The 26,797-nt window shown below is 36.6% G+C and overlaps 4 protein-coding genes across 8 annotated transcripts; 2 read left to right on the plus strand and 2 right to left on the minus strand.

Annotated features, from left to right (window-relative positions):
- Window positions 1-923: 923 nt before the first annotated feature.
- dnai4 (dynein axonemal intermediate chain 4) lies at window positions 924-7,912 on the minus strand. The gene is made up of 17 exons (XM_079627207.1): window positions 7,762-7,912; window positions 7,312-7,471; window positions 6,982-7,166; window positions 6,744-6,853; window positions 6,453-6,609; window positions 6,112-6,251; window positions 5,821-6,006; window positions 5,092-5,277; window positions 4,824-4,957; window positions 4,645-4,731; window positions 4,022-4,173; window positions 2,969-3,126; window positions 2,194-2,297; window positions 1,994-2,092; window positions 1,640-1,866; window positions 1,408-1,561; window positions 924-1,310 (listed from the first exon to the last, which is right to left on the minus strand). The coding sequence occupies exons 1-17, from the start codon at window positions 7,809-7,811 to the stop codon at window positions 1,260-1,262; spliced, it is 2,340 nt and encodes a 779-aa protein (XP_079483333.1). The 5' UTR covers window positions 7,812-7,912; the 3' UTR covers window positions 924-1,259.
- Window positions 7,898-11,953, plus strand: pars2 (prolyl-tRNA synthetase 2, mitochondrial). Of its 5 annotated transcripts, none has more exons than XM_079627210.1 (5): window positions 7,991-8,150; window positions 8,718-9,398; window positions 9,770-10,567; window positions 11,557-11,617; window positions 11,803-11,933. In XM_079627210.1, exons 2-5 carry the CDS (start codon window positions 8,838-8,840, stop codon window positions 11,826-11,828), a joined length of 1,446 nt encoding a protein of 481 aa, XP_079483336.1. In that variant the 5' UTR covers window positions 7,991-8,150; window positions 8,718-8,837; the 3' UTR covers window positions 11,829-11,933. The 5 variants fall into 5 exon arrangements, with proteins under 5 accessions (XP_079483338.1, XP_079483337.1, XP_079483336.1 ...); XM_079627209.1 differs by having other exon boundaries at window positions 8,012-8,150; window positions 8,821-9,398; XM_079627213.1 differs by lacking the exon at window positions 11,557-11,617 and having other exon boundaries at window positions 8,012-8,150; window positions 8,821-9,398; window positions 11,803-11,953.
- Window positions 11,954-11,978: 25 nt separating this feature from the next.
- Window positions 11,979-18,007, plus strand: ttc4 (tetratricopeptide repeat domain 4). Its single transcript, XM_079627214.1, has 10 exons — window positions 11,979-12,143; window positions 13,540-13,657; window positions 13,773-13,934; window positions 14,058-14,135; window positions 14,266-14,390; window positions 15,542-15,628; window positions 15,725-15,972; window positions 16,081-16,165; window positions 16,312-16,394; window positions 16,482-18,007. Exons 1-10 carry the CDS (start codon window positions 12,033-12,035, stop codon window positions 16,582-16,584), a joined length of 1,200 nt encoding a protein of 399 aa, XP_079483340.1. The 5' UTR covers window positions 11,979-12,032; the 3' UTR covers window positions 16,585-18,007.
- Window positions 17,944-24,581, minus strand: ttc22 (tetratricopeptide repeat domain 22). The gene is made up of 7 exons (XM_079627208.1): window positions 23,978-24,581; window positions 23,086-23,141; window positions 22,805-22,920; window positions 21,918-22,036; window positions 21,487-21,648; window positions 20,272-20,424; window positions 17,944-19,307 (listed from the first exon to the last, which is right to left on the minus strand). Exons 1-7 carry the CDS (start codon window positions 24,536-24,538, stop codon window positions 18,780-18,782), a joined length of 1,695 nt encoding a protein of 564 aa, XP_079483334.1. The 5' UTR covers window positions 24,539-24,581; the 3' UTR covers window positions 17,944-18,779.
- Between the last annotated feature and the right edge of the window lie 2,216 nt (window positions 24,582-26,797).

Raw genomic sequence — 26,797 nt, forward strand, 5'->3', positions numbered from 1 at the left:
GTGCCCCATGAGATGAATAACAGTGATGTCTACTAAGAAAACGACAAAAGTTTGTAGGAAAAAGGTAAAACTTGTTGTTAATATATTTATTATATTTTATGTGATGTGATATGATATGATAAAATGATAAGATATTTGCTTCACTGACTCTTGAATATAATAACGTTGGTAACTTTGAATTTAATAATGCAAAATAAGAGAGGAAAAAATTACATTTACTATGCTGGATTAATAAAGTTTCCTGGAAACTAAAGTTTTTAGTTTCATTAATATACATATTTATATGGCACATTAAGCTGATTAGGCAAGGCAAGTAATTATATTATATTATATTAAATTAAATATCTGGTAAATACATTTTAATGCAATTAAGAAAACAGTAAATGTCACATATTTTTTGTAATTTCTTCCATTTTTTCTTTATTAAATTGAAAATATTACTAAAAGAGGCAGTGAAATAAATATATAATATAATAAAATAATCAAATCAATATTTATAGACATTACCTTCCTTCGACACAAAAATTAATGTGGGAAAGTTTTTTTTAAATGTATAAATGACCATATGCCATATGGATAAAAAGTCCCATATACATTAGTAAATATCCATTTCCTGTAATAATATCACAGCTGTTATTCTTAAAAGCTCTCTTATATAAGCTGAGTTGCATCTTTATTGCTAAATTGTTTGATTTGTACTAAAAAGGCCAGCTTAGAGGCTTTTTTTTAGATGTAAGAGAGAACAACAGTTCAGTAATGACAGTCATTTGTATAAGTGTGATGTTGTACTCATGTCGTCAAAAAGCTGTAATGTGTGGCGGGCAAGTGGTAATAAAACTGTCCATTCGCACAGAACAAACACTTACATTCTGTCTATATTTCCCACACAAAATGTTGTATACAAAATATATTGTATTTTTTTTAATAGCTTCAGAAGCAGTGTTGTTATAGTACCTGCATTGTTAACATATGTAACAACCAAAGGCTAAAAAAATACATAAAAGACATTTTCATCTAATCAAAATTAAAAATAAATTCACTATACTATAGTTTACCTTAAAACATGACTTTTTGGAGGAATATATGTATTCCCACAAGGATGCACAATAAGGCACAAACAGGCATGTGTGCTGTAATCCCATTGTTATGTAAAATGGAGTCGCTCAGTCTGCCAGAGGATATAGATTATGATGATGGAGAGGTAAAAAACAAACAGCCTGATCCATCTATGAGCCTGTACCGGTCTTTCCTAATGTTCCTCAGTGTTGACTGGACAGTGTGGACTGAATTACATCCTCCAACGTCTCCACCTGCAGAAACACAAGAGACATAAATGATCTGGCCATTGGACTGAATGATTACTTTAAGTTCTGTACGCCACATGGACATGAAGAGATAAGGCCTCACCTGTGTGCTACCTCCATCTGTGAGGTTCCTCAGCTTGTACACGGTGACCTTCCCTTCACTGTCCCCCACCAGAACACAGTCCGTCTCAGAGGTGAACAGAAGACCTGTCGGATTCACTCCTGGACAGGTCACGCTCACAATTGTCGGGTCCAGACTGTTAAAAACAAATGTGTAAACTACTGGCCTGTTATTATTGAATATTATAAATGAACAGAAGAACACAAGATCTTACCTGCTGATTCTCAGGTCCCAGATCTCCACCTTGCCCTCACTGACAGATCCAAAGACCGTAGCACAGTGTGGGGACCACATGATATCAAACACAGCCTTCTGTCCAGAGGTGAAACAAAGCACGGGTCTCTGAAGGTCCTGCCTCCACAGTTGAATAGTCCAATCTGAGGAACAACTCAGGAAAACGTCTGGACAGAACGGCGACCATGTCACCTTATAGACGGGACCCTGAGGAAAGGAGCAGAGAGTATAGAAGAGAAAGAAAAGAACGTGTAAATGTTTAAAGGTGCATGAAAAATGACTCCATATTGCAACCATACGACACTTTCAAAATTAGACAAACATTTCTACATACTTTGTGGGCTATGTAGGTTTCCAAATATTCTTCCTTATATGAATAAGAGCACTTGTGAATATAACCGTCCTCTGTTCCAGCAAGGTAGATGTTTGAATCCTGTAAGATAACGGCATTAAAGCTTATAACAAGTCTCTTTAGCAGCTTTTTGATATTATAATTATGCGAACATATAAGAGATGTAATACTGTAGGCCTCACATTAGAATGGAAATCAAAACACAGCCCCGGTGACAATGCTGAGATCGTTCGGTTCCATTTCATGTGGTTTGTTGCTAAGTCAGGCGTCTTTAGTGTCATCAGGTCTAACTCAAGACAAAATATACATTATTCAACACATGGCTCAAACATACAGAAATGCATCTATTTCTACTAAAACCAGCTCAACTCGTCAGTATTGTGCTATAGTGTCATATCTCAATGATAAATATTTGTACATTAGGCAGGTGCAGTCACATTAGCGGAATTTCAGCAAACTTTTGCAGGCAAAAAATTATCTATTGGCCATTGTCATATGTGAAGCACAGCTCACACAAAAGTCACTTTATGTAGCTTTCTGTTGGTCAATGCTGTAAAATTATAAGAGCGAATCATGTGTGGGGAACTTTTTTGCGCTCATATGAAACTCCCAATTGCATGGATTCCTACTGAAATGGATTGGACTAAATTTCACCTGCATAATTTCACCAAGCAATGGAAAATGCGACGCCACCATAATACAACAATATATGACTACGAATTTCTTTGTATTTACAAAAGAAACAAAAATTCTCAAAATATCTTGTTTTGCATTTGACAGAATAAAGAAAGTCATATAGATTTGGAACAACAAGGTGAGTTATAAGATTATCATTTTTATTTTTGGGGGAGGTGGACTATCCCTTCAAGTGTGCAAATGCTTTTTGGGGCCAGTATTGTAGTCTATATCTTTGATCTGTGGATCTACACATATGTGTATCACATCTGTCTCACTTACCAACACATTCCAGGCATTTGTAGTGCACCCATTTGCAGATTCTTCCATCAGCCGACACAGAGATGAGTATTTCCCCTTTATCCTCTCCAGCCAGACCGCTCTCATGATCAATCCATCTGAGCTGCCACACCGGACACGTGTGCATTTTGGAGCAGTCACTGTGGCGAGATGACACAGGAGTAAAGTCAATCTTATATAACAACATGCTTGTGTACACAATTATGTCAACTCATTCAAATATGATTCAACACAGCATTATAAACACTAAAAAAAAACTTCAATAATTAATCTGGTAACAGTTTATTTTAAGGTGACGTACAAGTACTACATGTACTTACTGTAGTAAAAACAGTCAATTATGCATAGTTACAAGAAACTAACCCTAAACCAAGCCCTAACCGTAACTCTATAGTACGTGTAGTTAAATAATATTACTCAGTACTTAATTGAGTTAGTATTATGTAAATAATACACCTTAAAATAAAGTGTAACAATTAATCTAATCAAAAATATTTTTTTGATATGTGTACTCTCCATATAGGCACTATTACTTTTAGGTAATATACAGTAGATCAGTGATTCTCCACTGTTTTTCCCCCCCATTGGATATCAAGTGGTGACTTAACACAGTACTAAAATTGTTTATCATACAAATTATAAACAATTCCATTCATGGAAATTTATAAAAATTATTGCGAACTGCATAGCAAAATAATGCTCAATCATTAACGTGGCATGAAACATTCATAGAGAAGTATGATTTACCAGTCTAATATATGAATCTTCTGAATATGAGGAATGAATAGAATTTGACTAGATTTAAGATAAATTACCAGCCAAATTACTGAGTTTGATTGGATGTATGGACTTTGACGTCAACAACAAAAGTTTTCTCCTCTATTAAACACTGATAGTCTATTTCTTTCGCTATTCTAACTAGAAACATATAATATAGGAATTATTTGAGCCGCAAACCACTGATATTGAGAAACCTACTTTAAGTGTATGTTACAGTCTGTAACTTCTCAAGAGAAGAAATGCTCACAGCCCCACCTGCTGTCAATGATGGGCGTTTGTTCTGCGGCCTGGACGTTATAAATGGCAATGGTGCCATCATACATGCCTACTGCCAGCTGATTGGCATTACAAGCGGAGAAATCCAGTGCAGTGACTCCACTCTCACAATGAAAGATTCGATCAGGCCACTGAAACAAATGAACGAACATATTCAAAGAATGTTCACAAAAACTCAAGATAACATGACATGCTAAGGAATACAAATACAGGAAAAGAATACAGTGGCTATAAACAAAGTTGTTGGGCTCTAAAGCCACACTAAAAATGTCTTCGCATTGGATAACAAAATATTAGTGTCATTTATTGTAAAGAAAGATCACAAATAAACTTTACAATCAAAACATTTAAAAAAAAGTTTGTGTAGTATAATTTGTTACTTGGTTTAATATATTATCATCTAATTCAAACAAATGTACACACTTAGTGTGACTTAAGTGTGGCTTCAGTGTCCCAAAGTGTCCAATTTTTTTTATTGGGCACTGTATATGAACAGCTATTGAGAGGGATCTGATGAATAAAATACTTACAAACACTGTTAAATTGACTACAGTATCTGCTATTAATTTTTGTCCTAAAGTATGCGTGAATGTGCAGAATACCGTGGGGTTCTTCAAAGACCAGCAGCACACAAGTCCAGATTTCTGATCTTTGAAATCAAGCTGTCCATATCCCACGGCAAGAAGATCCTGTAGAGAAACACATGTTGTTCAGTCAAGACTTTTAAAACAAATAAATAAAATCATTTGTGGATGAAACATGTTGGTAAAATGGATAGTACTGGGTTTTTCTTGTTCCAGGTCATACTGCTGACATTTCGCCCCATGGTGAGTCCACACTCAAAGGCCCAAAGATGCTCAAGGAATGGACTCGGGGAGTTTTTAGACCCCATTGCCATCCGCACACAGTCTGGGTCTGTTCAACAAAGCAGTATACATATTCTAGCAAATGCCAAATGTTAATTTAAATTGATATTTAAAAACAAAAGGCATTAAAATGCTACTGTTACATTTAACATGCAATTTTAGATGCTATACAAAAGACATCACCCTCTATTACAGGCAGTTGTCTGTACGCAGCAAGCTTGGGCTGGAAGATATTGGCCAGAATCACCCTCTCCATCACTGCTAGGTCCTGCTTGAATTTGTCTGACTGTAAGATCAGCTCATGATCGGGCTCTTCCTCCACCAGAAGCACACAGGCCATCTTTTCAAGTTGAGCGCTTGAGCCACTAACTACATTAAAAGCAAGGATGAAAATTAATGCATTTTTAACAATTTCTATAATAAAATGTGAAATAACCTAATGACTTGTTTTAAAAAGTCAAAAATAAAACAAACAGAAACAAGAAATTACCTTAAACATTTAAATGTATTATTATTATTATATAAGTCAATAATCCATAATGTTGTTTAGCCCATGCTAAGTATTTAATGTAGTCTGGATCAAATTATCTTGTTTATGCTACTGTATATTTTGTAGTTTTGTTTTGAGGATGAGATCATTTCAAACCTAACTTTTCATCAAATTGCTTCTATAATATTGATAATATATTAGAAGTTGTTAGAAGTACATCCACAGAACCTTGTCCATGTTGAGATCTGTCTAATTTGTACAGCTTTACCAGATGACAGATGAATCTATATCATAACACAGTATGACTGGATGCACAATTAGTTTTCTTTGTTGTCCTAACTATGCATGATTATATTATTATATACACACAAGCTGAGAATCATTACTCGAAATTGAATGTTTATTAATATAAAAAAAATTACCTGTACTGCTGATGCTGACCATAGATTTACTCTGTTCAGGACCCTTAGGGTTCAGGTCCAGTTTACTCATGGAGGAGGAGTCTGGGACATCAGCCTTATTTCCTTGATCAGACACCACTGTGTTTCCACTGACATCACTTTTATTGCAGAATGAATCATACATGTCCCAGATGGTGGACATGACAGCTGGACAGAGTGTTTGATGTGGAAAAAATAACAACATTTAAATCACAATGAAGTGCCTTTTATTTTAAGGGCAGATTATAAATGGACTTTGTATTGACATCATACCTTTGTCTACCATTGTAATGCTATCACATTGGACCTCCTTTGTCTTTGGTGCACCATTGAATGTTTGCATTGAGCGCTCCACATATTTATCGTTGCCCAGTCTGTTTTTGCACAGTTCTGTGTAAGCGTTGTTCCTTTCCCTTCAAAACGCAAGACGAAAAAATGGTTTAGCACCATGGAAAAAGTGATTGAGCATGTCAAGCTAGTCAAAATAAATGTGACGTAAATGAGAATTATAAATGTCAAACGAGTCAAATATCATCAACTGAGTTAACTCAATATTCAAATAGAATTTCATAGAATTTCATAGAATTTCAAAAAATATCATAAATGTGACTCACTTGACTGCCTCAGCATCCTCTGAATCTTCTGACACAGACACTGTAGGAATGTCCAGCAGCCAGATAGTCTCTGTCTCAGTCAAGTAACAATCCACCACACTGTCCAATACGTCCTCCCTGACCTGCTCCTGCACCTCCTCTCTACGAGCCTGGACATCTGTATGAAGCAAGCACAGCTAAATATAGTAGAACATCACAATGTTATATTAGAACATTAATTCATCAGATAATTAATGAACGACAGTTAATGAGGAAACTTGGCTGATGAAAATATAAAATAAAAACAAAAACCTGAAAGACTGTTGGACAAGTCTTGTTTCACTAACAAGTCTTTAGTTTCATCAGTCACTGATTCCAATGTCTGGCTTGTTCTGGATGCTGAAATGCTCCCAAAAAAAGACCTGGCATGCCAGCAAAGATCACTCATTAATTTACTATAGCAACAACAAAAGTGATATTATATCATTCTTTTATGGTACAGATTTAAGTGCTGCAAAGAAGGAATATTTTGACATTTCTCCTCAATTACCTTGTAAACGGTCCAGTATTGCTTGCGTTGGTGGTTTGGAAGGCTACCGAGGGAAAGTCTGTCATGGTAGTCCATGATGATGTGTCTTGTGCAGGAAATATTTTTCCTTGTTTAGGTTGTAAAACCCCAGGATCTGGATTATATAATGGGCGAGGAGCAACGTCCTGGCCATGTTCATCAAACACCTGGTGAAGTACATCAAGATGAGTTTAAATATTCTTTTTTTTCATATGGGAATATATATATATATATATATATATATATATATATATATATATATATATATATATATAGGGAATTTATGCATAATCATAATAAACTGCCCAATACCTGAACAGTGTGTTTTGGTGTTTGGGCCGAGCTCTTGTCTAGAACTCTACTGTCACCTTCCGAACTGAAGCTCTTCCCACTGAATGAATGGTTAATGGTTTTTGAAATGCTTTTATTCACACGAAATACTCCAGATGATACATTTAGTGTTTTGGAAGACCTGGAAGAAAGAGAAAACCTGCTTTATCCTATGAAGAGAAAATGTAAATATTCAAGCCAACATAATACATATTAAAGTTTAACTTAATATTGTTGTTTAACAATATTTTAGTTGTAGAATAGCACACCAAACCTTAGGACACTACTTATAAATTCATGTTTAAAACTCAAATGTGTAAATTATCGTATGCACTGGACTGGTAACATGCTGACTGGCAGGTCAAACTAACGTTACAATTTATAATGAAGTGTTTGAGTTGCTCTTTGAGCGTTTGTAATGTATAAACTTACTTGGCGACTTTCAGAGCAGGTCTCTTCTGTTTGACTGTTGTGTTAGACATGTTTCACGCTTTTAAAAGCAAGAAATAAAACAGAAGCGGTTGGCTGGATGGCTTGAAGTTATATGCAGGACAACAAACCGGTCCTGAGCATTCTTGTTTGAAATAACCATAGAAACAGACTCCTCCTACTAGTCCAACACGGTGTGCTTTTCGCCTTCCAATGCAGCCGGTGGCGCTGTGGCGCACTAGTACGCTGTATGACTTACAAGAAGAAAAAGGTCATCATTCTGTCTTATGGAGATTTTTATGTTTGTTTTCATTTATGTGTACAATCATCAGTGTCCAATTAATCTCTCAGTTTCTCAGTTTGATCTGACAAGATTTTATAGATAACTCGCGGTAAGTGTGACATTTTTTGTCGGTTTTTCTGTGGTAACGTTACAATGTGCATGTTAGCTATTACCAGTTACACTGACTGACAGCAGGAACATCAATGCAACTTTATCGTATTGTGAAGCTGGTTGTTTGAATTAAGTCTGCTGGCAGCTTCGCTTGAAATTTACAGCAGAGACAGTGCTTATATTTACAAGTGAAACTACTCAATGTCGTGTACATCCCACCAATGAACAAAACTTAAAACATATCAACAATAATAACTCTCTTACATCCTCAGAGACCCATAGTAAAATAGTTGGCACAAATGTTCAAAGTATACATTATGTTACACTCTGAAACTTGTCATAGCAACACATTTGGTTAGAAAATATGTATAGTTTCTGCTAGCATGCCAAAACCACATAACAATACCACTAGCCTATATTTTTTTGTAATTACAAAAAGGAAAACAAAATGTGTGTGTTTGTGTGCACTACATTCTTTATGAATCAGTAAAGCATCTTTTTTTTATAACTAAGTCTCTGAAACTTCATAGAGTGTAACAGAACTACACATTCCCTTTCCCTCTAGAGCTTTTTTGCAGCGTTCTGATGGTACATAGGCCTATCCTGTGTGGAATAATCGATTGGCCACTGTCAACCATACTTTTGTTCTTTCATTAAAACTCTCACAGAATTTGGGTTGTCAAAAATGGAGGTGTTCATGCATCACTGTCATCACAAGCTCCCAAGTCTTCTGTCCAGGACTCTCTTCAAAGCATCAAAGAAAAGCTACATCTACTGTACCATCCACACTTCTCCTTCAGTCTCTGCCGTTTCCAAACCAGTCATTCCACCAGTGCTTGTGTCTCGCCTCTTCCTGCCGTCCAACCTCCGGGAAGGTCAGGAGGGCGGGGACTTGACATGCCGTAGCCAGAGACTGATGCTGCAGACGGGACTTATCCATCCCTCCAACCCTGGCTGCTTCTATTACTTACCAGTCGCTCTGAGGTCCATGGAAAAGCTGGTTCGTCTCATCGATGAGGAGATGTGGGCAATCGGTGGGCAGAAAGTTGACATGCCAGCACTGTGCAGTGCAGAACTTTGGAAGAAGAGTGGCCGCTGGGAGCTAATGGGGAAAGAGATGTTCAGGCTACTGGATCGCCACAATGCGGAATACTGCCTCGGACCGACTCATGAAGAAGCAGTCACAGAGCTTTTTGCTTCCCAGACCATGATATCATACAAGAAGCTGCCACTTCTGCTGTACCAGGTATTAAAATAATAGTTCACCAACATTTTTAACTCTGTCTCATTTACTCACCCTCATGTCATTCCAAACCCAGACCTTGGTTAATCTTCGAAATTAAAATATAGACATTTTTAATGAAACCTGAGAGGTTTCTGTCCCTCCATTGAAAGTCCAGTAAATAAAGATATGTGATTGCTTTACATTGCATTTATATCTAAACAATAATAGACACACATAGATAAAGCATTTCACACATATATGGTAAACACAGAAGCTCAAACATGCATGTGTAATGCACGGGAACAAATTAGGTTCTCATACACAAAGTTCCTTTGTAAAAGTACTACCATTTTCAGATGTGAAGCAGTAGATAACATGCTTGTGTCTTGCAGGTAACACGCAAGTTCCGTGATGAACAGAAGCCGAAATTTGGGCTCTTACGTGGCCGGGAATTCTACATGAAAGACATGTATTCATTTGACATTAATGAAGAGGCGGCTCTTCATACGTACCACTCTGTGTGTCAAGCTTATGGACGGATATTTGACCGACTGGGCTTGAAGTGGGTGCAGGTACAGGCTGCCACCGGCAACATAGGAGGCACGCTTTCCCATGAGTTTCAGCTGCCAGCAGACATCGGTGAAGACCAGTTACTTGTTTGTGGGAACTGTGGCTTCTCTGCCAACATCGAAACCATTGACCCAGGGCAGACTGAGTGTTCAATGTGTCAAACAGGCACACTGACTGAATCCAAAGGCATTGAAGTGGGGCACACTTTTTACCTCGGCACAAAATATTCAGAGACGTTAAAGGCCCTGTTTGTTAAAGCATCCAATGTGCCTGCAGTTGCAGAGATGGGCTGTTTTGGACTTGGCGTCACTCGAATACTTGCCGCTTCTATAGAGGTGATGTCATCTGAGGATGCTATTCACTGGCCAGGGTTGATCGCCCCTTATCAAGTGTGTGTCCTGCCACCTAAAAAGGGCAGTAAAGCACATGAAGTCACATCCATGGCTGATGAACTGGCTCAAAGCTTGGGAAACAGTCTACCGAACTTGAGAGGAGAGGTGGTACTGGATGACAGGATGCAGATGACCATTGGTAAACGACTGAAGGATGCTAAAATTCTCGGGTATCCATATGTGGTGGTGATAGGGCAGAAAGCTCTAGAGGATCTGCCCTTATTTGAGGTGATTTGTCAGCAGAGTGGAGAGACCATGTTTCTTAGTAAAGAAGGGCTTATGGATCTTTTAAGTAGAGTTGAAACGATCTAATCTAACATGGTTTATAGATTTTTTTTTTTTTTTTTTACATTTTACAAGTGATGTTCAAGAGAGTTCAAACATTGCTTGTGTCAGTAATGACAGTAAGTGACGTAAAAATGCCTGTGATTTGATAACAAGGACATTTTGGTAATAAAACTGGTCTGTTTGTAATATTTTTGTCATTTTGGTCTTGGTGTTATAGGGCCACCAATATTAAGGTATAGCTTAATATAGTGTCATAATGTCATTTAACCCTCTGGGCCTCTACAGTTGAAGATGACCGAAAATTTTTATAGTTTGTAATTGTAATATTTTTTGCTATATCGGAATGGGATGACACTTGGTGACTTTTGTCGCATTAGCTATGTGAACACCAAAAAAAATCATGGACATGATTCGGATATGTCAAAGGGTCGGGGGGGAAAAATCACACTTGGCTCCTTCGCAGATAGACCGACATAGGAAATGAATGGAAAAATGCGGAGAAAAAAAAAAAAAAAAGCCATGATGCAAAAAAACGCAATGAAAGGGTTAATACCCAAAACATTTTGAGTACAAAATAGGCACACACACAGAGAGAAATTAACTGGTAAGACTGCATCAAAGCAGATTTTGAGAATATGTGAAATAAAATCAATAAATCCAAAAGAGACTCTCGTTCTCTCTTACACACACACATATAAATATTGCATAGCATCATAAAATCCCCTCACGATACTAAAAAAAAAAAAAAAAAAATTATTAAACACAAATATATTACATTGATTTTCCTGAAAAAAGTTGTTACATTTCAAGACGTCGGTCTCCTTTGACCGCAAAGGAGCCAAGTGGGGAAGAAAACAATCTCCAAATGATACCTATTGGTAGTTAATTTCTGATATGTACATTATTTTGTAATTTTCTTTTTATTACAGTATGTGGGAGAGTTTTGTCATTTTAACTCGCATACAAACGGAATCCGGACATGTTTATCTGGTAAAGAGGCCAATTTTCCTTGCCTTTTCCGTAATGATGCGACAATAAAATATATTTTCAATTAAATATTTGATACATATGATCAACGTATAACTTTATATTTTTTATTTACTCTCTTTATCACATATATTTTTGATATCCTTGATAACTTGTTTATTCTTTATACACCTTTTTTTTCCCTCCAGACCAGCTGGTGGCGGTAATGCGGTAATGTGTGTCAAGCAGCAGAACACAGGAACAGCTGCTTTCCGAGGCCATGTGGATCTTTGCTGCAGTTTATTCTCAGTTTAATCTCATTTTGGAGTTTTATTTATAGCTCCTCATAGCGGCTATATTTTGAACACAGTGACGTATTTAGATACATCCAGTACACAGTAAGTGGATATATTACAGAATTAATTTAAAGAGATAAACAATGGCTGCCCCAGCGCAAGGCGAAGACAGCGACGATGGCATGGATGAGTTTATGGAGAAGTTTAAAGCTCAGAAATACAAAAATGCGTTTAATGAAAGCAACTGGGAGGAGGTAAGGAAGAACTGTCACGTTATTAGTTAAAGAAACAACACTGGCAACAGCATGTCACTTCTGTGGTAGCGAACAGATTACTGAAGATCAAGCAGTGTGCTGTAACATTGCGTTTGGCTGAAGCAGGTTGTTAACATTAATAATAGGGGTGGGAATCTTTTACCATCTCACGATTCGATTCCGATTCTTGAGGCCACGATTCGATTCAAAATCGATTTTCGATTCAAAAAGATTTTCGATTCAAAACGATTCGATTCGATTTTATCCATAATGATTTCTAATCGGGTTTCTGATCATGATCTACTCTCATCTGCTTTGCTATACAGAATGACAAACGGAGACTTTAAAGTGTCTTTTTCACATTTATTAAGTTCAATTCTCAGGGAAGTGCCTTTTATCAAAAACATGTTCTCAATTGCTACTCATTAGTATCTAGCTATAAAATAATTTGGAACAAAACAAAAGTGCTTCTTCATAATACAAAATGGTTGAAAATAGATGCAGTTTACCACAAATATCATGTAGAACACAACCGGTGAAGACAAAAAAAGATCTATATTTCTCAGTCAGACACAGTAACTTAAAGAATAACAAGTTATGAAAATAAAGTGCTTCTTTCAAAATGAATAATAGTCCTACCCCTAAGCTACCTGGCGATGAAGCAGCGATAGGCCGAGTCTTTTTTTTTTTTTTTTTTTTTTTTTGCCCTCTCGGAGTTGGCAGGGAGTTAAGCACTGCAGTGTGCGTTGGTCTGCAGCTGGCGGCTGACTGTACGTTCACACCGCCGCCGACTTGAGCTGCAAAAAAGCTATGGTCGCCCTGTCAAGGACGCTTGTCAAAAAGTACGGGGAATCTTGTTGACGCTTTGGCCGCTCTGACGTAGCAGCATTCACAATGAAATGTAAACAGAAAAAACAAGCAATGCATTCGGCAGTTTAGGATATCGCACAAGATTTGTCAACACAGAAACCATTTCATCACTGGAGAGTTTTTTTTCCCGACAACATCGTATTAATTGATTTTGATTCATATGCGCGAGGGAGAGAGAGAGAGCAGACAGCGCTCGGGTGAGTGCGCGCGCGCGGCCGGGGCTCTCTCTCTCTGCTCGTAGTCAAGCGCGCCCTGTTAAACTGACAGGACTTAAAACACATGCAAATGGTAGGAACGAAAGATCTCCCTCTCATCCATTTGCTTCCTTTTTGTTTTAGTGATTTGCCGCTCACGTCCCGTTACAAAAATGGAGGCGAACAGCCAGCTGATTTTATTTATTTATTAAATCGATTCTTGGACATTTCAGATCGATTCTGAATCGTTGCCAATGAGAATCTAGATTCTTCTGTGAATCGATTTTTTTGGCACACCCCTAATTAATAAATACGCGTTTTATATCTTGCAGGAGTTTAATAAGGTGCCCATGTTCATGAAGACAGCCCCGGAAAACATAGACCCCGAGAAAAACCCCGATCTCGCCTGCATTCAGTCTATAATCCATGATGATGACAGGACACCTGAAGGTGTGCGGCTCTTTATTTTGCTTTGGTTATTATGATTCTTTATGTACGCAACGTACTGTACCTCCTGTAAATGGCAATTGAATACATTTTGATTTAACTATTTATTTTTCCTCAGAGCAAGCCAGAGGTTTGAAGGATGAGGGGAATGATTACTTTAAGGAGAAGAATTATAAGAAATCTGTAGTGTCTTACACAGAAGGATTGAAAAAGAACTGTATGGATCTTGAACTCAATGCAATTCTATACACCAACCGTGCAGCTGCACATTTCTATTTAGGTACATTCAGTATTCCTTCAATCAAACACAATGAGGTCTATGTTAAAGTTAGTCTGCCTTGTAAATGTGCCAGAATAATTTAGTTTTTCCTCTTTGATTTATGCAATAAACTATTTCCTCCAGGTAATATGCGGTCAGCTTTGAATGATGCCACAGCTGCAAAGAAACTCAAGCCGGACCACGTTAAAGCCATAATAAGAGGTAAGTTGTGTCTGTAGTTTTTAATGTCACAAAGCACACCAAAAACGAATTTCTTTTAAAATTGCATTATTTTGTGTACAAAAAATATATAATGATATGTATATTTGTGCAATTTGATGTATGAATTTAGGAGCCCAGTGCTCATTGGAGCTGCGTAATTACGTTGGAGTATTGCAGTGGTGTGATGAAGGTCTCAAGCTGTGTCCCACCGACAAGAAACTACTGGAGCTGAGAGCCACAGCAGACAAACTGAAGGTAGAAATGCCCGACACGACAGGAAGATCTATTTATGGTGACACATTCTGGATTTAGAGTATTTGGTTTAAGGATTTACATATCAAATTTAGCATGATGTTTAATTCATATTTTTCTATGAAATTATCTTGATGGCAGAATTTTGATGATGGCAAAGAATTAGTTGATTAAAGTTTGATCAAAATAAAAATATATTAATAGTAAAGGTGCTGTATGTACGTTTTTGACTGTACTTAAGCATAAAAATACCATATGTTATTAGCAGATATTTAGGAAACATGCTGAGTTCACATACTCGTTTCTCTCGCAATCTGGCAACCCGGTTGAGCTTTGAGTCTGAGCAGGTGTCCATCTCACATAATGCAACTTTAAATTGCACAAAGTCATTACAATTAAACTATTCACTTTATTTTTTTATTAAAAATTGCATATTACCATCTTATTACTTGCTAATTTACGTATTTATCTCTTGCTACCAAACTGTTACATTTTTGTTTATAATGTGCTCATTTGTTTCTCTCTATCTCTCTTTCTCTTCCCATTGTATCCTGTACGCCAAGGCAAATTTTGGACATTTTATATTCTGCAGATAAATTGTAATATATTAATTAGAGCTGCACAATTCTGGATAAATTTAAAATGACAATTTTTTGTGCTCAATTTAACAAAGTAACATTATTTACTAGAGGTTCTGACAAACTGTTAATGGCTGCAGTCTATTTAAATAAAATAATTAATTATTTAATAACGTAACTCGTCATAGACATAAACAGAGAGAAGTAGCTCCGGCTACATTGCTCTTCCACAATACTCATGCAGTTCTGTTTATTAACCACTAGAGCGCCAAAAGTTACTGACTGCAGCTTTAAAGCGTCAAATGTGATTTTGATCACTACTGTAGTGAACACTGTGTCAGTGTTTATATTCAAAACTTTTATCCCAGTACTTCTATGATAGTTTGACTTATTGTAACATAGAAATAACGATACAGTGTGGTTGAAAAGACTGTTTGTGAAGTTGTATCATACACATGACAACTGCTCTCTCGGGTCAGTGGTAGCGCCGACACAGATTTGAATGTTCGGTTGGTTTCGTACTCAATCTTTTAAAGATTAATCATGCAGCTCTTGTATAAATGTATTTTTTTGCAGAGAGAAGCTGACAAAGATTCCAGAAAGGCAAAGGTTAAAGCAAAAAAGGAGCAGAATGAGAAGAAAGCATTGTTAGCTGCTATTAAGGTACTCCAGATACTAAGTTTAGTCATAAATTTTTTTTTTTTTCTTGTAAAACTGAAATATGTAAAGGTGAAATATTCAATGACAGTTTTTACTTAGGAGCGTGGCATCAAACTCCTGAAGACCGAGCTGTCTCGACACAGGGGTTCGGACAGTGAGGATGATGATGGCCATGGAGGAGCATCTAGAGCTCTGGCTGATCTGGAGCTTGATGGAATGGGCTCTCAGGAGGCCACAGGAGCTCGTGTTTTTATGGATGAGCAGGGAGTCCTCCACTGGCCAGTGCTGTTCCTCTACCCTGAACACAGCCAGACGGACTTCATATCTGCCTTCTGCGAGAACTCCAGGTTTGTTACAAACTCAAAAAGTCATTCAATTTGTATCCTTGCTGAGAAAGGGAGGGCTGGACAGGGAAATTATTTATTCTTTAAATATATTTGATTTTTGTATTTCAGCTTCATGGACCATTTGGCTGTTATGTTTGGTGAAGAGCTTCCTCCTTGGGATACAGAAAGAAAATATCAGCCGCAAAATCTACAGGTCGGTACAAAAGGTTCTTTAAACACCACTTTTTGGTCCATCATTGTTCTCTTTTGCTTGAGTTAATTAGATGCAGTACCACAAAGATTTGTTTTTGAACTTTGATCATATCCATCTGTAACCTCACAATCATGTTTTTGTTTCAGCTTTTCTTTGAGGATCCTGAAAAAGGACATCTTTATCAAGTTGATCTTGAAACGTCACTTCTTAACGTTCTTCAGCACCAAAGGTATTTCAGAGGAATTTCTTCTAAGTAGTTTTATCACTGCTTGAATTGGTCTTTGATGTTTTTTTCTCTCTGTTTTGTTCTTTCCAGGTGCTTTTTGAAGGCAGGATCGCCTAGTTTCATTGTGTTGGTTTCAGGCTCTCTGTTTTCTAAGCAGTTTTTATCAGGAAAAAAGGTCAAGAGATCGAAATGATTGAAATGTTCTGTTTGGACCTTGAAAGACTTTAAACGCCTTGGTCATAAATCTCAACCTCCTGCAAATAAGGATATTTCTGCTCACCCCACCGCTTTAGAAAACTCTGGAGATCGAGGCAAAAATGTTAAAAAGTGGATTTCCTTTACAGTGATGGCAATGATTCACTTTAAATGCAATAAAAGCCTTTTGTATGGTATGGTATTAGACTGTTGAATAAGATTAAGAATTTATAGATCAGTTTTTAATACAGACAGAAAACATGACAATGCAGATCATTTTTATATATTTCAGTAGTTAACTCCGCATTTTTAAGATTGAACATAAAAGAAGCTGTTAAAATATAGCATATGAAAATGCTGTACTCATTTACCCTCCAAACAGGAATGACTTACTTTCTTCTGTGGAACACATTATATTTTGAAAAAAATACATCGACTTTCATTGAAAAACACTGAGACATTTCTCTTTCATTAGAAAGAAAGTCTTACGGTTTTAGAACGTCATAAGGGGGTGAGTAAATGATGACAGAACTTTTATTTAGTGTGAAGTTGCTTTAAAACAGTTTCTGGGATGATAAAATAAATTACAACTAAAGAGGTTGGAGTCTTTTAGACAACATTATCATTAACTCATTTAGTGTCTACTATATAATGCTAACCTCATTTACTGAGGATAAAAATTAATTTGTGATGAAATTGAGCCGACATACGATTCCATTAAACCAATTGTCACATACAATCCCTGGCATAAAATTATGGAATCATCCCACTTGGAGGATGTTCAATTAAAAAAAAAAGATAAATGGTGTGTGGGGTCTTTTCCAGGTCAAGTAGGGGAAACCCGTATGGAATCACTCAATGTTGGAATTATCAACAAAAACAATGTTGTTGCTCCTCCTCTAGCTTGTATGACAGCCTGTATTCTTTGAGGTGTGGACTTACATGCCATTGATTTAAAAAAAAAAAATGGTTACACTTTAGATTTGGGTCCAATTCTCAGTATTAGATAACTATTAACTATGACTTTTGTCTCAATAAACTCCTAATTACTGAGCAGTAATTAATAGGTAGTTGTTATGTTTAAGTATTGGGTAGGGATGTAGAAAATGGGCATGCAGAATAAGGCATTAATGTGCTTTGTAAGTATTTAGAAATAGCCAATATCTTAGTGATATGCATGCTAAAAAGCAACTGGTTAATAGTGAGTAACAAAAACGTTAATTGAATATGCTTAAGGTATGTTTCCTGAAGCCAGAATGTTACGGTATTGAACAAAACTTTTTGTGTCATTTCTGATTGCAAGGGGTTGTACAGTGTGTCCAAAAGACTCAGACCAAATGCTTTTAGGATTTTTTTTTTAATATGACATTTTTGTTACAAATTATATAATCAACATAATTTAAATAAAATGTTTAATCTTCTGTTGCTTTAAAATCAACTTGTACTCAAGCCAACATGAACCATAAATCTGTGTAAAACTAACTTGATCATGTTATCCAGCATGGTCCAAGAACGTTCCTAAGAGATGCTCATGATCAATTTCACAAATTTAAATGTATTAGTGACCCTTAAATAGTGCAGTATTTAATCATGAGGTTTCCTAAAACTTTTTTTTTTACTTGTAGTTTTAAATGGAAAAAACAAAGTCCCAGATTTTGAATGTGATCTCAAGGTGTGGTCACATTACTCAACATTTTGTGGGCAGAATCCAGTCATTCCAATAGGAATCCATGTGACTGGGAGTTTTGAAAATGTCCTTCACGCAGATTTCGCTCATGTTCAAGTTAAACGTGAATTTGACCAACGGAAAGCTGCTTGGTTTAAAAGTGACTCCTGTGTAAGCTCTGCTTCATAAATCCCAACACGATTGACAATGGACAATTGTTTTTTTCATTTGCTTTTTGCTAATGTGACTGCACTTTCAGGCTTCTGAACCCCATAGTACATTGTTAAAACACTTATTTCTAGTCAAACTGGCTCTTCACGTTTCGTGGCATGTCCTGAAGGAAAGCGTAGCCAAAAGACAACATTCCAAAGTGACTTTTTGATCTTTAACACCATAGTAATACATTTCCCTTGTCCATCTCGCAGCTTTAACGGAAGCGAATACCTTTTGAAATAATTAGCTGCATTATTGTTCATTAACATGCACAACTCATGACATTATCTGGAGTCACCTTCCCATTGCTCCTTTCAAATAGAAATGGACCTGCCCAGTGAAAACGTTTTCCCTTGTGGCTGTACGCTCCTCAGCAGCTTTCTAACCACATCCAACCTTCCTTTCCTGATCAGATCTTTTGAGAGCTCCGTCACCTCATCCGTATGTGCTCGGCATAGCGCTTTTAACTCAGTCTGAACAACGTCTATTCCATATCGCTCTTCCGCCTCCTTCAAACATTCCTCTAATTGGTTTATGGTGTGATCTGTGTCTCTCCCACATTGAGTGAAGCTCACAAGAATAGCCTGTAGCAGGCAGCGCAGGACCATCGTGTTTTGGACGCTAGGAGGTTCCAGCTCAAGCGCTTTCCTGAAACAGTCGATGGCGTTCTGCTCCTCTCCTTTCAGCAGCAGGCAGCGACCCCGCAGGAGCTGTAGTTTAGAGATTGTAGAGCCGAGAGGACACTGCAGAGCTTTAGCTAGACTAACCAGGGCCTGGTTTATAGCCATCTCATCAACCAACAGGCTCTCCTGTACGGCGTCAACACCCATGTAGTAGAAAACCTGAGAGAAGTGGAGAGATGGATATATTATCCATATATTATGGATATAGTAACTATGTTGGTAACTACTCTATCGGTCAAAAGTTTGGAATAGTTAAGATGTTTTCGAAAGAAGTCTCTTATGCTCACCAAGGCTACATTTATTTGATGAAAAATTCCATAAAAAAACACACAATATTGTGAAATATTGCTACAATTTAAAGTGTTTTCTATTTTAATATATTTTATTATTCCTGTGATGGCAAAGCTGAATTCTGCTAAGACTGGAGTAATGGCTGCTAAAAATTCAACTTTGCCATCCCAGGAATTACATTTATAGTATATTAAAATAGAACGGATATTTTAAATTGTCACAGGATCCTTCAGAAATCATTCTAATTTTCTGATTTGCTGCTCAAGAAACATTTCTTCTTATTATAAATTGAACAAAAGTGACAGTAAAGACATTTATAATGTTACAAAAGATTTCTATTTCAAATAAATGTCTCCATTCATCAAAGAATCCTGAAAAAAAGGTTTGGTTTACACTTTATTTTAAGTTTTATACATTTAAGTACTGTGTAATAATAATTAATGTGCTTACTATAGGGTTAGGGTAAGATTAGGGTTTGGTTTAGGGATATATTCATGTAATTCATTTATAGTTACTGTAACATGAGGACACGGTAAAATAAATTGTCACCAAAGGTTTTCACAAAAATATTAAGCAGCGTTTTCAACTGATTATAAGAAATATTTCTTGAGCACCAAATCAGCATAATAAAATTATTTCTGAAGGATCGTGACACTGAAGACTGGAGTAATGATGCTGAAAATTCAGCTTTACCATCATTACAGTTTTTACTGTATTTTTCATCAAATAAATGCAGCCTTGGTTAGCATAAGAGTTTTCTTTCAATATTATTTTTTAAAATCCAATAATTATTCCAAACTTGTGACCGCTATCTTGTGTTCTCATTAACTACCTGACCCATCTCCAAGTGAGTCCTCAAACAGGGTCGGACAGCCAAAACACGTTCCAGGTCAGAACGAGCCCCTTTTAGAATCTGACGGTCAGGGATTCCACCGTGGCCACACTTCGCTTTATCAAGATCCTTTGCATAAGTGGTGACACTAAGCTGGAGAAAAAGTAGAAAGGGGTAAAGAATACATATTTTGAGGTGCATTAAAACTATCAGAGCAATACAGAAAAAAAAGAGGTAAACACGTGTACACAAATACATCACATACAGTGGCCAATACTGAACAAGTATTTGTACACCTTAGCCATTTTAAGCAAAATCTTTAAAAAAGGCAGAGGTTTGTTTTAGAATAGATAATACAATTACCGTTAATATTGTTCAAAATTAACATTCACAACAATGACTTGTGTCTTTACCTAACTTTTAAATAATTTAATAAAATGCTCTTATCATGTACATACAGGTGAAACTCAAAAAATTTGAATATCGTGCAAAAGTTCATTTATTACAGTAATTCAACTAAAAAGGTGAAACTCATTACATGCAAAGTGAGATATTTCAAGCCTTTATTTGTTATCATTTTGATGATTATGGCTTACAGCTATGAAAACCTTTTCATAATATTCTAATTTTGAATTTGGGGTTTTCAAAAGCTTTTCATAAGCAATTGAAATATCTCACTTTGCTTGTAATGACTCTATATAATATATTAGTTTCACCTTTTAAGTTGAATTACTGAAATAAATGAACTTTTGCATGATACCTGTATGTTTTTGCATTGTACTTATATTTTAAAAATACCTTTAATTACACCTGTAATCAAGTTATGTAACTACATCTATAATTACACTGTTGACCCTGTAAGTACATAGTTAAAGACAGAATATAAAGTGTGTCTAACTTGATTGGTTTTTAGATATGAAATTCACACATTTTAAATGTCCAAACACTTTCTGCGGAAATATTATAACTATCATTTTTAGTCTGCCTTTTAATGTTTAAGTCACACAATGGGTGTTTCTTTGTCTTTGCAGAAGCATTTGTTTTTATGGATTATCCTGGGGTGTGATTCAAGGAGAGGTTATAAAAATGTAATTAAAAAATACACAGCCGATTCAAAGTATTCATTGTTTGTGAGCAGTACTTTTATATAGGCACGTGTAAATACAAAGAAATATATATGAATTGTTGGTTGGGGGGAGGTAGTATTTCTCTTACCTTGGCACGTGTACAGTACGCCTGCCAGTTGAGTTCTGCATCAGGCAGGACACTCAGTGCCATGTTACAGATACCGATGGCCATCTCCAGTTTGCCTGACAGGAAGAACACGTCCGTTAGCCTGTTGAGTATGAATGCATCCTCTGTGGCGAGCTTAATGGCCTGTGAAAATCAGCAGTGAGAACAAATCGAATCATTTAGAAGCTTCACACTGCATTATTACTCACATAAGCTTTTCAGTTTATCAGCTTATGTAACCAAACAAGCCTAAACTCATCTTTCTAACACCTGTGTCAAGAAACAACAAAGTTACACGTCATGTGACATGTTGTGGATACAAAGAAAATGTGTGCAAATAACCTCAAGACTGAAATATGATTAGCTTGACTACAATAAAACATTCTAGATTTGTCCTAGGCTGACATCCTTACCGATCCATAACACGTCAAAGGGTCAGATCCAGAGAAACCACAGTCATGGACTGACATTGGCACAGTGGAGAACTCCTCCGTCCGCTCCAGCATGAGACCAACATAACACCAGGCCATGGCTAGAGAGTAAAGAGAGATATAAAGACATGTCTTAATGATTCCTTGAGATCTGCTCAGGACGCTGATATGTTTATCAAACATATGTTTATAAAAAGCCAAGCGTGACATGTGGCAACATAAAACTAGAAAGGCTGGTCTGTGAAACCTTTTACTTCTCCTTTTATGTAGGGGTGGAAAACGGATTTGGCCAATGGGGCCAGTGCCCGGTTTTCAGGGCCCTCAAGGTGAGAGTGAAGTAAATGCAAAAATGCCATAGACGGACAAAAAACACTTGAACGTGTGCCAGTGACTGTTAATGTAAAATAGGCACACACAAAAAAAAAACAGGGGGAATTTTCTCTGCTCTTGGCCCCTATTATCAATGCCTCCTGACCACCTTATTGCAGTTTTAGTTGAATTATGCCCATAGTCCAACTAAATTCAAGTTAGGGAACAAATTATTACAACATGGCCATGATTTATCTAAAACAAGGGAACTAATTGATCAAATGTAGCCATTCGTTGAAGTCGTGGCAATGAATTAATTCATGGCCACAATATCAATTCTTTTCTGCATGTCATGTGCAATATACGTATGATGTGTTTGTTTTCATAGTTGCATTATTGCTTCTTTAAATATCACATTTGTAACTTCATATCTAATATTTGCAAATGCATTATCTGGACATTACATCTCATAACTCTGAGGACCATAATCTGTACTTGATTAATGGTATCATCAGTGTAACCAATAAATCCAATCTTCATATTTAATGCATGAAAATTACCTTTGAGATGTGTGTTGTCAGATTGTAGAGTCTCTGTGAGAAACTTGAGGCCCTTGTTAAAATAGGTCGGTCTTGTTAGCTCAATGTCTTTTGAATCCCTCACAATTCCATCTAACCTATTAAAACAAACAAACAAAGGTTGAGATCAGCCTATTAATGTTTAAGTTCATGATAATGAATGTCTAAGCTGACTCAAATGCTTCGATATGCAGTCAGATGTTGGATGGTGTGTTAAAAATGAAGCTAAGCAGGAAGGTGTCAGAAAATACTTCTGTAAATACCTTATGTAAATTGTTGCCATTTTGAAATACCAACTTCTTTTTTCCTCAATCGGGATCTGTAAGAAATAAAACAATAGAACAATGTTACACTCTAAAATATTTGATATACTGTATTGATTCCCGCATTGATTTTTCACAGGTGCTTTTATTGTATTGAACTGTGCATTGTATTGTGTTTTGTTTTAGAGTTGAAGGAAATGTTAACAGAAAATGCCCTTGCAGAAAATAACCAGTACAACCAGTATAACCAAAATTTTCCAATTTTTCTATGGATTTTTTTTTTCTTTTTAAAGTGATGAAGATACTTGGCTCAATGACATGACAAATATTTGTCTATCTATAACAACTCTTTCAAAAATACATTGAAAATGCAGTTTACATACAATTGCTTGTACACATCTCTTCTATGAGTATGTTTTTAATTTCTAAATTAAAATTTATTGGGACATTTTTGGAAGGGGCATTAAGTAAAATTGTCAAACATTTGATTTCATAACATCATAACAAAGAAAAAGCCTGGTTTAAAAAATGCACAGCAGACCCTCATGACTGTGTCAATAAGTCTCTTAAATGAAGTCTCTTAAGATATTTTAAGTTTAGTTATAAAATATCATGTGGTGCGACTCCCCAAAAACTCAATGATATGTACAGTAAAAAATGACTGCAGTGATTATTTATCGCAATTTAAAATTAAACATAATAAGAAATAATGTGTTGTTTCAACTTAAAGAAGTATGTGTTTCATGCTTGACTTAAAATATTAAGTTCAGTTAACTAAGTTAGATATTTAAGTTATCTCAAATTTTAACTAATTGCAGCAACATTTAATCATTAATTTGTATATTGACTCTCCTACAATATATCTACGTCTCCCTGAAACTAATGTGCTCACCAGTTCCTCTCCGTAATCGAGTGCACGGTTGTATAACATAAGCGCAGCTGTCAGTCTCTCCCGTAAATCTTCGTCCCTCTCCAGCTCCACGTCATGAGGATGTATATACGCCTGTTCTGCCAAGCACCGTGCCACCCTGAGCCTGCAGTCTGTCTGGTTCTCCCCCATCTCTTGCCCCATGAGGGCAGCCACACGCTCCATGCACTCCCCCTCTTCCAGCTCTCGACCCAGGCGTTCGTATACGTAACCCAGGTTGGCCCAGGCGTTGAGGTTTTCTGGATCTTCTTGGCAGATGCTGTGAAAGGCCTCTTCTGCCGTCTCCAGTTCGTCCATATGAAAGGCCAGCAGGCCCAGAATATTGCGCACAGCGTACTGTAGTTGTCCCGTCTCAGCTTCGAGCTCAGCCCTGAGGCTCTCACACTTGAGCTGGGTGTCTCGGTGCCGAAGTGTGGCTGGTCCATTGGGTTCACCATTCAGATTCAGATCCAAATGAAAGTGGCCAGGGATGTAGGCCATCCCTTCAATCAGAGACTCGATGTCCTCTTCTGTGCTGTCCTCCATTGTCTCCCACACACGTACTGACGATGCCTGGCTAAGACACACTTAGCAACTTATTAGTGGGACAGGAAATACAGGTTTAAAGAGGAGGAGAAATGAGACATGAGTAAGAAAAGTTGTGGAACATGTGCTTTCTTGCTTCCTGTAACAGGTTTCTCCACCCCAACATTGCAGTTTTTACATTAACTGTGTTCATTTCAAAGGAAAACATGGGCGTTTGCTTCAGTAACTGTGTAAAGAATGAGTCCTGCTTTCTGAATTTGAGTGACACACCATGGTGTTGTGTCATGTAGGGATTGTCTTTTACCATGAATCAGCAAAACATGGTGCCAGAAAGAACACATTTTAAATGCTGTCAGATATGATAGAAATGTAAAACAGTCCTCTGCGTGTATGATAACATTTAAAAGGCAGTGTGTGTAAAAGCTATTGTTAATTCAGAACTTCATGGTCGTGTTTAAGTGAAAAATTTTCTTAGGTGTGAGATGATTGTCATACGATGAGAAAGTTAATGATCATTTTGATTTCCTTTATCGTCATTCAGAGTGCAGGAAGTAGTATTGAAATGCTGATCTGAAGATTGAGTGCTGTCAAATATGAATAATTTTTAACTTCAACTCCAGTATTCTTTAGAACTTAAAGGGATAGTTCACCCAAAAAAGGAAAATTCTGTCATCATTTAGTCACCCTCAATAGTATAGAGAAAAAAATACCATGGAAGTCAATGGGGTCTATCAACTGTCTGGTTACTGACATTATCTTCTTTCGTGTTCAGCAGAAGAAAGATATTCATACAGGTTTGTAACAACTTGAGGGTGAGTAAATGATGACAGAATTTTCATTTTTGGTGAACTATCCCTTTAATGTCTAAAGACTAGGTTTAAGGTCCAAAGACTACAACAATGATAATAATTGACTCACCCTTATGTTGTTCTAAACGTGTATGCCTTTCTTTCCCTCTTTCTTTCTTTCTTTCTTTCTTTCTTTCTTTCTTTCTTTCTTTCTTTCTTTCTTTCTTTCTTTCTTTCTTCTTTGAACATAAAAAAAGAAGTTCTGCAGAATGGCTGAGCTGCTCTTTTCCATATTATGAAAATAAATGGGGACCAGGAGTGGTGCCATATTAATAATACATATTCCATTATCAATAAATACTTAAAAGTCTGAAGGGAAAAATCTTTATTCAATGACAAACATAAACTGTGTATTAAGTTATTGGTACTTTCAATTTATTATGAATATGTCACCTTGGGTGAGTGATGACAGAATTTAAACTTAACATTTAAATGGATAAACTATGCCTTTTAAAAGCATTTATATATCTTCTAAAATATTACAGTTATACAAAACAGTTATCTTGATCTTTTCAAGCAACAGAATTCTACATAAAAGTCAGTTCATTATTTTCATTTGGTGCAATTTTTATTATGACCACTAGAATGAATCATTTCACTAAATATAAAGTACATGCATGCAAAGAGACAACAGTGACATGCACAGGAATATTTTGTAATAAGACATGAAGTGGCAGGCTGTGAAAAAATAAATCAGCATTGCTAATCATCAGCATCAGCTAAGCATATTAGGAATGTATATGCATTTAGATCTTATTTTTTATATGTTTTATATTTCCATAAACTATCTGGCTGGCAATAGGTCAATCTCATGACAAGAGTAGCCTACCTCAAATTGCAGTCAATTATATATATTAAGCTCCCATTTTAAAGTACATGGACGAACAGGGACATTTTTATGGTTACCTCAGACTGGAAATATGGGTCTGTTGTGTGTGTGAGGTTATTCTCCTCACGTTCCTGTTCTGTTTTCGTCCCTAATGACTATAACAGAGGGGAGATCCTCATCGTGCCGCCAGCAGATGTTTAATGATGTCATCTTGACTTGCTCCTGGCCCCAAGAGAACATTAGTATGACACAACACAGAATTGGGACTCATACTTTTTGTCTATAAATCTATAGGTCTATTTTCTTTCTATATGTAACTACAAAACAAACCGGGAATATCAGCCATGTGGTAATTTGAGGTTATAGACCACAACTTTTTTCACTGGAATGGAAATACTGTGTCAACTCACCATTTACTGTGCTGACTTACAGTTGGCAAGATTACGAATAGGATTTTAGTGGAAACATTGAATGTCAGTCTGAGATGTGTTTAGCAGACAGTGGTGCTTGATTCAACAGGTCCAGTCTGAACAGAATCTAATCAAAATAATCATTCTGCGTATAGCCTAGGGCACCTCTTGG

Source organism: Phoxinus phoxinus (genome assembly GCF_949152265.1).
Source record: "Phoxinus phoxinus genome assembly, chromosome: 11".
Classification (NCBI taxonomy): Eukaryota; Metazoa; Chordata; class Actinopteri; order Cypriniformes; family Leuciscidae; genus Phoxinus; species Phoxinus phoxinus.